Raw genomic sequence first — 12,734 nt, forward strand, 5'->3', positions numbered from 1 at the left:
TTATACAGGTCATTAATAAGGAAAGGGAATAAACTGAATACAGGCATAAAGAAAAAAAAATATATCATTTATGCCCACTAAACTTAGTGATACATTTTAAAATATTGACCGTTTCTGAATATACTATAAAGTGCAAAAAGGTAAAATATATTTAGGTGATTTTGGATGTTACCATAGCAGGGATATTTGTGAAAAGTGATGCACAGGAACATGGTATCCATAAGTAATCAATCAGTGAGTGCAAACTGGGAGTAGGCGGAGCTTGCATTCACAATTGTGTAGTGTGTGAACAAGAAATGCGCATGTCGCGCTTGTGGTGCCATTCATTATTAAATGGTACCCCAAACACAGCAAGACAATGTTTTATATGCAAAAAACATGCAGCAAATGCAGTTTAAAAAAAACGCCCAAAGGATGCCTTGCTTTGCTGAATGGGTTGGCAATAAATAAATGGCTTCCCTATGTGCAAAGCGCCAACACGCGCATACATGCAACCTGCTATGGTAGTGTGAATGGCGACTGAAAGGCAGCTGATCTCCATGTTTCTTCATTATCACTAACAGACAGATATTCCAGTTATTAAAACAAATAGCTTAACAGTGTCCAGAAATGAGGCTGACATAATCCAGTCACATATCTGTTAGTCAGCACAAATGTTATTGGAGTGCAGTGGAGCACGTTGGAACTGAAATATTTTGCATATGGTTATCCAAAAATGATATAACATACAGAATGCTAAGTGGCTGGAACCTGATCCATGGTTTAAGTCAGATAGTGTCATCAATCTGTCACTTGTAGTAAGAATTATGGTAGGGTCATTAGTTATCATGCATAGTAATATTCAAACCCAGTTAGATTAGGTTTGATGCCATTTAATCCATGTGCTTTTTTATATACCTGACTGAATATGCCTTTGAAAACTGATGAAGCACATATTTAATCATAAATATAATCATTTAATCATAAAATATGGGAATGTCTATTAGCTGCCTGCTATTTTCTATAAATCACTGTTCGGAAATGGAGAAAACTGTACAGTGCTGTAACTAACACCGAGCATGCTGACAGGAGAAGAGAGCACATGGATTGCCCAATCAGTATGCAGTTTCTCCATCATCCAACTGAGAGGTTGGGAAGATTCTTTAACAAAGCTGAATTGTTTAACTGCAGTATGACAAATGGCATCACTTCCCTGGCTGCGCTGTCTGGATCAGTAGGGTGGTTTTACAGTTGCAAATCAAGCAGGTAAAATATTTTATGCATGTGTATTTGTGCTGTGTGTTAAATCATCTGTCTGGAATTCAGCTCTAGCGAAATGCACATTTTTTTGGGTGGTCTAATTTAAAGAGGAAGTAAACCCTATGATAAGGCTTACCTATAGGTACTGTAAATATCTCCTATACATGTACCGTTTAGGAGATATTTACCTTACATGCAGCCAGTGACATCACTGGTGCATGAGCTCTGAAGGAACGGCCGCTGGTGCCGTTCCTTCAGAGCCCCGTGCCGTGACCGTCGGCTCCCGCGCGCGTGCGTTAGAGTGACGTCACCGCGGCTCTGGCCAATCAGATGGCCGGATGCCGCGATCCCAGAAGACGGGCGACTGAACATGTACCCCGTCATGCAGGTAAGCGGGCGGCACGGCGGGGGCTCGTTCTAAGGTAAGTATTTCATAATGAGCTAGTATGTGATGCATACTAGCTCATTATGGGTTTCTCTTTCAGGTTGTAAAAAAAAAAAAAAAATTGTAAATGAGTTTACAACCTCTTTAACCTATATGTAAAGGAAAATGGATTACCAGGTAAAGTCTGCTATAGAAAGTGCGATTTTGTTTCCCGCAACCATAGGTTGCAACACTAGATTCCGCCATCAACACAGTCAGTATTGATGGAGAAATCCATCCTGAGGAGTCATCCTGGCACAGAGAACACAAAAAGATCATTGCTAGCAGCTTTAGCTGCTGGCAATAATTGCATAAAAAGTCCGACAGGCTGGTTATACCCATGTTGATGGATTGATCAAATTGGGTACAATCAATCTGCCCATACATGGTTTGAATCTCGGCCAATCCCTGCTGAACTGGCCGAGATTCGAACCATCTATGGCTGGCTTATGTCTAGCAGTAACCGACATTCAATGATACTAGAAAAGTTGTAACACCAAAAGGCATTTGAAAGATCTTTAGCAAACTGCTGCTCTACACTGAAGGAAAAAGAATAAGCACTGTTTACAAAGGGAAAGAAAATCAGTATAGTAGCAGGTTAAGTGCTGTGTTATCTCACATATTTTATTATTCTTCTCCTGCAGCTTAACACAAAGGATCCATTTATGCAATTCTATTCTAAACTCACTGTTGTTACTAGGTGAGAATGGGTTCAAAAGGCAACATAATTCACAGCTGAAAAATATTTGAATCTGTAACACACAAGAACAATTGTTATGTTTACTCAAATTCAAATAGTCCTAAAATAATTTACAGTGGAGGTTAGTAAAGGGGTGCACTAATCTAGGGAACCAGATAGACAATGTGCCCAAAAATATTGCTGGTATATAAAACTGAGCAATTTCTGTTTGTACATTAGAGCACGGTTTTCTTTTTTTTGTTTTTTTTCTCTTGTTAGAAGTGTCTGCCAACTCCTACATAGGACTTTAAACACTTAAAAATTGTCCTCCTCCGATTCCTCTTCTAGGGCCCTGAACCTCCTCTTCTAAGGTTCCCCACAGGTGCTCCTCTTCTTGGTGTGCCGCCATAGGATGCCGCTTCCTATCATGGCACATCTACGGGCTCGGATCCCTGTGTCCAAAGTGAGTGTGGCTCTGCCCTGCCCCCGCCACCAGAGCTGACTGACAGCAGTGGGAGCCAATGGCAAAAGCATGCGAGACCAGGAAGTGAAAGGAGAAAGAGGGGGGTGAGGGGGGGGCTATACTTTTACCTAAATTTTTGTACCCTAATGCAAGAAATGCCTTAAAGTAAAAAAAGGTTTAGTATTTACAACCACTTTAGTGATAAAAACGCAGTTAGATGTGCATCTATTGCAGAGAAGTACTGCATGTGTTTTTATTTTTTCCCCGGACATGCTTCAATACATTTATCAAAAGAATTTCCATATATGAATGTACCTGTCAGAGGGATACAATTCCTAATAATGAATTGGTTTAGAGAGATCACATGACCCACTGTAATGACAACTGATAAGCGATCACGTATGCAGATTTGCAACTGTACATCCTCCAGCTGACTCAGCCTGCCTATGCATTGGGTGTGCACATGAACTCGGTATCAGATTGATGGTAACACAACTGAAATACAAATGAAAAGGTTAACATTTATGTATTTCTGTAGCTAACTTTCCCCTTTGTATTTAGGTATTATGTATTAGTGTTATATATAAAATGTAATCCATGACCTACAACAGATTATTCTTCCCGTCAGTCTCAATTTCAAGTCAGACTATTTTTTTTTTTTATCAGAACTGTTAGTATATAGATGGAAATGTAAACTAAAATTCCAACAACTTTCATAATGCAATCCTACACAACATGTTCAACCATTGTGTTAAAAAATCAAAATCAGTATGCAATAAGTGCGCACATTGAAAATAAAGTAAAAAAATGTTTCGCTAAGTTTTGTTCACAGTCAGTAAACGTGGGTTGTTCATAGTCGTATCTGCTTTGTATTTTCAGTTTGAGAGCCGGGTCACACTATTGCGATGCGGGAAGGCTGCGAATTCGCAGCCTTTTCCCGCATCGCACACGCACCCCCGGCAGTTCACACTGCCATATGCGATCCGCTGGGGGTGTCAATGTAATCTTAACGACACCCCCAGTTTGATCGCATATCGCAGTGCGATCGTGCAGTTCGCACAGGATGGGATCGCACAAGTGTGAACCGCTGTGCGATCCGATCCTGATGCGGCTGCAAAAATGCCTCCTGTGCGTGTTTGCACCGGGTGCGATGCGAATTTAGCCATACAAACTGTATGGCTAAACTCGCACCGCACAGCTGATCGCATGTAATGTCGGAGCAGTGCGCTCCGACATTACATGCGAACCCGGCACTCGCATGAGTGTGAACCGGGTCTGAAGGATCAACAAACCTGAACAACATTTACAGACATTTCCAAATCTATCAGAAGCTTATAAGAGCTGGAAATATTTTCCAGTGTTGCGACTCTGGGGGGAGAGATTTTGAGGCACACAGCTGACATCCTGTCACTAGTCCTATCAAAAAGCACTTTTAGGCTCTATTTAGTCTAAAATGGCTCTAAAATGCACTCTGTTGAATTTCCCCTTGTCACATAAGATAATACGGTGGTAAAATATTTCCATTACAGCATGGGAACGTGAACATATACTTGTAAATGCTGTTCATGTTTTCAGGTAAGCCAGTAAAACTACTTCTGCAAAGCAAGGAACAATGCCCAAACGTCAGTAAAAAATAGCAACCGACTCTACTGCATTAAAGTGCACACGTCACTTCATGGATACGTAAACTGCCACCATTATGGGTTTTTGCAAAGCTGTACTAGCGCAAAGCTGAACTAAAATAAAAACGCAGGACAAGCAGTAAAAAAAAAAATGTACACAAATGTAACTCCGCTGTGTTCATTATTACAACATATTTCTCCCCCAAACAGCAGATCTTCAAGTACCCTGATCTGACCCGTTATCAGCCTCTTGCAATTCCTATGCAAATAAAAATGAAATAGTCCAGTGTGTTATGTTCCCAACATATCACACTGGACTATTTAATTATTTTAATACATTTTATTTTCACATGTCACATATAATGTAGAATCAGGCATTATACCTTTACTATGCACATGTTTTAACTGGATTTATTCTTTTTAAAGACACAGCTACGGTTTTGTTTAGTTTGTTTTTGGAGTAGGCGCCAAACACTGGTCTATTACTCTATTGATTGCAATCCCTGTACAGCAGAACTCAGAATGAAAGTGGGTGAAGCAGCACAAAAGAGTCAATCAGTTGTGCTGCAGTGCTCATGTGCTAACAAGGAACATGCTGATATTGTATGTAGAAGGAGTGGCAAACCAATGTGCGTTCTTAGGCTGGGGGAGGGACAGGTCCTGAAGGTTTTAGTTACCTGCATTATAGAAAAATTAGGTCTTCTTTCAGAGGGGGCTGTTGTCGCAAAGTTGTGTAAATCTCAGAACTGGATGATGGTTTGACCCAGATGTATATTTTTCACACGGCTTGACTCCAGTTTGTGTCTCTCGCTGTAAATCCCCCCATGCCATCTTTGTGGGCAACATACAAGCACTTTTTTCCACTTTGTATGGCCCTGTCCATTAGTTCAGACGTTCCAGACTCATGTGGTACAGTTTCTACATGACCACATGAGTTTTACTCTATCTCTGGATCTCAAACCGTTTGCTCTTTTTCTGGACAATGCCATGGACAAATTTTTGCATGGAACACTCTTCGCTGCTCGAAAAGTGATTGCACACAGCCGGATGCTGACAATACCAACAAAGTTTGAGACCTAGGTACGGGAGGTGAACTCCATCCTTCCTTATAAAAAAAACTGATTCATGTACATAGGAGGTTGCCTTACCAAATATAATAAAAGTATAGGATAAATGGCAAGCACAACCCGATACATGTTGGGTAATGAATTCTAATTTCCATGTTATATACCGTTATTTTTTGTTTGTTTTTTTCCTTCATTTGATGTTCCCAAGCAATGTCTTACTTGCATACAAACATACTGATCTATGATTGATGCATTGGTATAGAGCTATTTTACAACACTGATTGAATTATTGGCTGAGTGATTGGTATATTTGAGTTTTCTCTCCCCCCCCCCCCTTTTTGTTTTGTAGTGCTAATTTCATCATTTGTTATTTTTATCTCAATAAAAGTTGTTTTTGAATGTGAAATCTCAGAACAGGCTGGTCAGACAAGTTGTTTGGCAGTTAAAACAGCTCCCCCTAGATGTGTTTGTATGTGTGGTTAGCTAATTACCTTGAGTTCAGCTTTATTATCCCTCTATCCTCCATCATGGAAGTCCCAAACTTCATCATCTGACTTTCTGGTTTACATGCTGTGCTTAAACACACCCCCACCAAACAACTTAATACCACTCCACTGTGGGACACGGCAGCCAAGCCTAGGAAGTTCACAATGATACCTACTGGTGTCTCCTCCTATTTGAATAGCCTATGTTTACTTAGGTGACAGGTGCACTTTAAAGTGAAATCTGGGTGGTTGCTGTGAATTACTGATATTTACAAATCATCATTAGATATATAGTGGAATTTTATAGGATTCAAGATAAAAAGATACATCCGATATAAACTCTTATTACTTACAGGCTTAATTTATGATGTATTTAGCAAAATATCTTTTCTTTTGTATTAAGCAGGATTTACGTTAATGACATTTTTTTTTTTTTTAGAAACTATATTAGAAAGTGCCATCATTTACAGTCTTTCTATACAGCAGTAATCTATGCCAAACTAGTAAACTAGATGCAAACAGCATTCTCACCAATATATATGTAAATTACATTCTGTACATTCTTGTACTCTGACAACTGCACTATCTTCTTCAGACCCTACAAAAGTATGTGGTCAGGCATAGAATATAAGTTCGGGTATCTGTCCTCCTTGCACCCCAGTGCCGTTTGTGCTGTCTGAGGAACACTGAAACTGCACAGTTACTTTACCACACTGCACTTCAGTCATTCCTTCCTGTCCAAAATAACTCAATTCATTGCCATCCAAGACCACACTGGCAGTGTAGAAAGTATCTGGTTCAATCTGCACTGGATATTCAAACCAAACAGGGAATGTATTGCTGGATCCATCTGAAAAATATTTACTTAGGTTCTGCCCCAAGATCACCCCTTGGCGCTTAAGTTCAATCTTGGCGCTGTACTCTGCTGAGCCGCAGCTGGAGCCATAAAGGCCGAATCCCGCAATGAATACTCTTTTATCAACGGCAAACTGGATGCTGTCGCATCGGCCTCGGTACCTCCACTGATTGCTGCGATAGGCACAGGACTGGAAGCGATGGCATCGCTGAGGGACGAGCCCCTTCCTGGGATTGCTTACGAACTCTAGATCCGGTTTCTTAGCAGCTGTATACCAAAGAAAGATATCATTAGTCTCATTTAAAGTCAACACTCCAGACTGGGCAGCGCCATTGGCAAAGTCATCCAGGGCCATGGTTGGGATACGAATCAAGTAAAGAGCTTTGCCCAAAACCTTCCTCTTGTTCTCTATGGTGGGAGGTAGATCTTGGCGCTGACATTCTACTTCTGCCCAACAGAGCGCCGCCTCAAAGACAAAAATTTCTTTGGCATTTAAAGTCTCTCTTTTAAGGATACTTTCAAGTGTCTGGAAGTCGATGTCGCAAAAGCCTTCACTTTTCAAAGCCAGTTCTGCTTGTGCATCAATCACTTCCCAGCACCTCTGGGTCAGATCAGGTTCTTCAAACAAGCAGCTTTGAGACAGGAGAACACAGGCATTCTTAGCACTTAAACTGGTCTCTAGGAAGTTGACACATGCTCTGGCTAAATGCGGGACAATATATTTTTTAGCAGCATACAGAGTTGCCAGGACGGTGTCAGCAGCCAAATCTATCTCATCGCAATACAGGTATCTATTGGGGGAAAAAAATAATATGGTAAAATATCACATCTATAGAAAAAAATAAAAAAGACTGCATTTATGAATGCTAGATCTCTCTGAGCTTTATGCACATCATTAGATTTGCATATTTAAAATGATTACAGGTATTTATATAGCAATGTCAATTTACGCAGTGCTTCACATATATAGTGTACATTCACATCAGTCCCTGTCCTCAAAAGGGCTTATAGTCCAAGGTCCCCAACTCACATTCATACATACACATTCTAGGGCTAAGTTAGACAGGAGCTAATTAACCTACCAGTATATATTTAGAGTGTGGGTGTACCCTGAGGAAACCAACAAAGGCACAGGGAGAACATGCAAATTCCAGGCAGGTAGTGTCATGGTTGGCATTTGAACCAACAACCCTAGTGCTGCCAGGCGGGACTGCTAACCTCTTAGCCACTATGCTGCCCCAAATTAAAGCGGTTGTAAACCCTAAAAAAAAAGAAAAAAAAAAAAAACCTGCAAGACAAAGGCATAATGAGCTAGTATGCATCACATACTAGCCCATTATGTGTAACTTACCTTAGAACGAAGTCCCGACACGGACCCCCGGACATCGCTGCCATGATCCCTCGCCGTCTCTTCTGGGTTCGGCAGCTCCGACGCGGTGATTGGCCGGAAGAGACGGCTCCGGCGCGATGGTTGGCTGGAGCCGCGATGACGTCACTCCCGCACATGTGCGCGGGAGTGGTTTTCCGGCAAGCTCCCGGCAAACATAATTGAAGGTCCCCCCGGACCTTCAGAGCGCATGCGCCGCTCGCGTGAGCGGCTGCATGCACTGCAAATATCTCCTAAACCATGCCGCTTTAGGAGATATTATTTGTACCTACAGGTAAGCCTTATTATAGGCTTACCTGTAGGTAAAAGTGTCAAAAAGCGGGATACTACCGCTTTAATGTTTTAGGATGATCAAGCTATTCGTTAGCGAAGTTCTGTAGACATATATATCTGGACATTACCAGCCCTATGTGAAATATTTTCCATCATAGCATTCCCCATCTATACAGCATATGACACAGAGAACATGGTGCACACAGCAGAAACACTCAGCAAGCAACAAACACCTTTCATTGCTATGAACCTTGAAAATGTGGAATTGGGTGCTATACAATCCTGTATAAAATGATACTGCCTTCTAACAAAAAAAAAAAAAAAAAAATTCAGTTGACTGAAAAGTTATATTTAAGTTTTGGGTGAATGCTGCCTAAGATTTCCCTAATCCATCTCACAGGGATGCCGATAGTGAAGGAGTCGCTAAACTGCTGCATGCACTGATGGAGAAAAGAGTTTGGTTCCTCTGCGTACTTTGTACTGTAAAAAATACAGCAAGACTCCTAAGATGTGGGGAGCAGAATCTGCAAGCATGGACTTAGCATTGTATACTTAGTGTAAGCTAGTGGGTAATTTGACTCGCCTGCATCGATCTGAAACTACATTTTTAATTTTGGGCAGACTGACCTTAAGCATTTTGAAACCTGGTAAACTTACAAAATGGAGGGACACAACACAGAATAAAACACTTATTAGTACAGCAGAGAAGCAGGATGATTTTTTGCTAAGTAATAAATTACTGTATTTTTTTTTTTTTTAAGAAACTGAATATTGCAGAATGTGTTGATTATGAACTTGGCACAACCATGAGTCAGTTATTCACATATAGCATACCTCTGGGCTAGGCTACTGGTCTGCATGTTCAATTAGATTTTACCTTTCCCTCTTCGGGCTACAAAAAAAAAATGAAGATCTAATTGCTTGCTCCATGATAACCTTTTGGGTATCTCAAATTTCTCTTTGGGATTATTCAATAATTTCCCTTTGGGATTATTAAAGTATTCTGAATACTCTATTGCAGGCATCATCATCTGCCCTTTGAACTATCTAGAACATGCAGGACCAAGACAAATGTCTATCCTTGATGTGCAGCAATGACCTTCCAACAAAACCCTTAAGCTTTGCAGCTTTTCTGCTTCATCATAATAACTGTAGTAGAAAAAAGTGATGAGTTTGAGAAACGATGCAAACGTTTCTGCCACGCTTTCACAACTGAAGTGAGAACTGATTTGTATTGCAAGGCTCACCCTTTGAACTGCAGCTCTGCCTTGGCTTCCCTTCTGCATGCTCTGTGCTCAGAGATCTAGTTTCATGCACCATTTCATTGCACTTTCACGTTTGTGTATTGAACTGCTTCCAACAGCTCTACATTGATGCTTGAGCTAGAAATATGTATCTGTTGACTAAAACAACTTAACATTGGGGGATAAATGCAGAATAGCCTACATGAATTCCAATAAAGAAAGCACAGAGTTGTATGGGGGTTAATGGTGGAGCAATTTTAGAAAAAACAAGCAGCCCTTATTATTGGTTCTCGCTCTGGAAGAACACTTGGTCTGACCAAAGCTTCTAGGAATATATGCATGACCCTCATTCCAAACACCGTTTAGGACTGTACAGCAAGAGATTCACAAAAGATGGCCAGCACACTTGTAGCTATCTGAAAAATCTAATTTTTGACAAATTAATCAAATAATGACTCATGCAATCCACATAGATATCCATTTGTATTAATGATTTGTAGGCAGATTCTGCAAATAGTAATTTAAATAGTCACTGAAATATGCCAAATAAGATAACTCCCGATTTGTAAATCAGTCCACTCATCTCCATTTGTTATCACTTGACCAATACATTATCTGCCATCTGACAGCCACAGAAGGTGATCAAAAAGCATACTGCAGGGCTGCCACATATCAATATTTCATTTACAAAGCTGCACAGATTCTACTTCTCATTTGAAACTTTTAAAAAAAAAAATCTCCTTTGGAAAACCGCTAAACACTGTCAGAACAGAAACAGGTTTACAATGTATACTTTATTTTATTTAAAAAAAATGCTCCTTTAGTACATGGCTGTTATTACTGAACCCCAGCAACACATCCAGACTTACACCAGCATTAATTTGCTATAAACAGCAAGTCTACTTGAAAACCACGCAGACTGTATTCTGTCAATGAATGCTGCAGTTTGCACTGATGTAACTAGACAAATTATTATAATGCGGAGATAATGCTTACTTCAGCATTGCAAGGAAAGCAGCAGGTTCAACATCTGGTATACGGATTTCATCTTTGTCCTCAGCAAGCTCTCCATAAAACATTGCATGGAATACCGAACTGCCGACAGCTAGAACATACTGGCAAAGGGGAAGCGCAAAAGGAAAGTTACACATCCATGTGACATAAGCTTTGCTAATATTCTCTTTATATAGCATCAACCTTTGCCTTGGAAATATTACATAACATACAAGGAACAACTGCAATAAGATGAAAATCAAAAAAGGGAGTCCTGCCTTCACGTTACACAATTATATTTCAGGTTTATAATGCAGCAGTGCATAAGCAGTAACTCTTAGCAACCAAATTTCAGTTTATTGCAGTCAACCGAGTAAAAACTCAATCACCGGTTCTTAGAGGTTACTGTACCTTGCAGTGTCTTAATAAATAGGTGATCTACATATACAATGTAGACTGCTTTTTGGCATTGCAAATAATACCAGTTAATGAAGGCACAAAAGAAAAAACAAAAAAAACACACAACTATAAATCACATATAAAAATCTTACTTACCTTATGCCCAGGCAAGCGTTGTGTTTCTCCAGATGATCCAACCACAAAGTGCACATCTGCCATCAACTCATTGTTGAACATAACTGCATTTCTGTAGGAGCAAATGATTTCAAAAGGAACTCTTTCCCAAAGAAATAAATTTAAAAAGAAAAAGAAAAATCAATCTAGACAAAATTAGTTTAGTCACACCACAGCTCCTTGCAGCACGTCAGCCAAACACACATTACACAAACTTTACAGCAGAAAGTGACATTCTTACCTTTCTCTGATGGTCCCATACAGTCCTTGCCAGTTCGGGGAAGGGATAGTGTTATTGTTATTGAGATTTTGCTGGTGATATTGCTGCAAGGAGTTAGAATTGCTGTTTGCTGGCTTCTTGCTAGGAAAAATCTCAGCAGCCATCTTCTTCTTCTTTCTGGTTTTTAATGTAATTATTTCATAGCAAACTGGGGGCAACTTGCTGGTGCTACTGGAACTTGCCTTTTTCGGGCCCTTTTTAGACCGGTTCTTGACAGTTTCTGGAAGCATCAAGAAAAAAGTAAGACATTTCATGTTCTTTCCTTTGGCATCTACCATCAGTATTTTAGTTCATGCAGCTGAGCAGCCTAAGTAGAATAAGACACTCTGCAAAATATAAATCCAAAATGTAGTTTCTACTCAGAGCTAAAACACAGCATTGGAAGAAGCAAGGTGACCTTTTTTTCTATTTCTTTTTTTAATTTGAAGAATTGAAAATTATTGGCTTCAAGTTTGATCCAGCACTTGATGTAATAAAGATATTCCAAACATGTCTCCTATTTTGTTTCTTTCACGAGCAGCACAGCTGGGCCACCTAATGTGCAAGAACGGAAAAGAGAGTGCATGGAGCTGTCTGCATCACTTATTCTAAATTAGGTTAACAAGATCGGATTCTGCTTAAAGCAGAGATAGTCCGTTCGCTGACTCAAGTCGTGTGTTGAATGGATCTGAAGAGTAGAGATTGCAGCTTTGCAGATGGTGTCAGGCAGTCAATAGCTCTAAGCCAATAGCTGAAGCCAAAGATAATGATTGGACCAAGCATCACAGCAAGAGTGTTAGTAATATACATCGTCGCTCTGTTAAAGGGGAAATGATATACTATAGGTGCTCATTTAAACATCATCGGTATTGAACATACATATGCAGCGTGCACCAAACACACTGCACACAGGACAGCACAAGCTGGGCTCTCACTCCGCTACTTTGGCAAAATAACATTTTCCAGGATCAGGCTTGTTTGCAGTTAGTAGACGAAAGACGGGTCTATAGTTTTTCTACTGAAATCCACTGCCTCGTAAAAAGGAGATGAGGTCACTGCATTTCATTTAATCCACTCTGTTTCCAACTAACATAATGGTCTCTGACAGCAGTTCCAAATTACTAAACTGTGCTAATTAGGCCGGTGGCTGTAGCAGAGATGCCAGCTTTT

General features: G+C 40.2%; 1 protein-coding gene across 2 annotated transcripts; it reads right to left on the reverse strand.

The window, feature by feature from the left end:
- Window positions 1–6,593: 6,593 nt before the first annotated feature.
- BTBD3 (BTB domain containing 3) lies at window positions 6,594–12,293 on the reverse strand (the record flags this gene model as incomplete). Of its 2 annotated transcripts, none has more annotated exons than XM_082251462.1 (4): window positions 11,547–12,293; window positions 11,288–11,408; window positions 10,736–10,854; window positions 6,594–7,626 (listed from the first exon to the last, which is right to left on the reverse strand). In XM_082251462.1, exons 1-4 carry the CDS (start codon window positions 11,861–11,863, stop codon window positions 6,594–6,596), a joined length of 1,590 nt encoding a protein of 529 aa, XP_082107588.1. In that variant the 5' UTR covers window positions 11,864–12,293. The 2 variants fall into 2 exon arrangements, with proteins under 2 accessions (XP_082107588.1, XP_082107589.1); XM_082251463.1 differs by having other exon boundaries at window positions 11,288–11,378; window positions 11,547–12,285.
- Window positions 12,294–12,734: the final 441 nt, after the last annotated feature.

Source organism: Pelophylax lessonae (genome assembly GCF_965119305.1).
Source record: "Pelophylax lessonae genome assembly, chromosome: 3".
NCBI classification, from domain to species: Eukaryota; Metazoa; Chordata; class Amphibia; order Anura; family Ranidae; genus Pelophylax; species Pelophylax lessonae.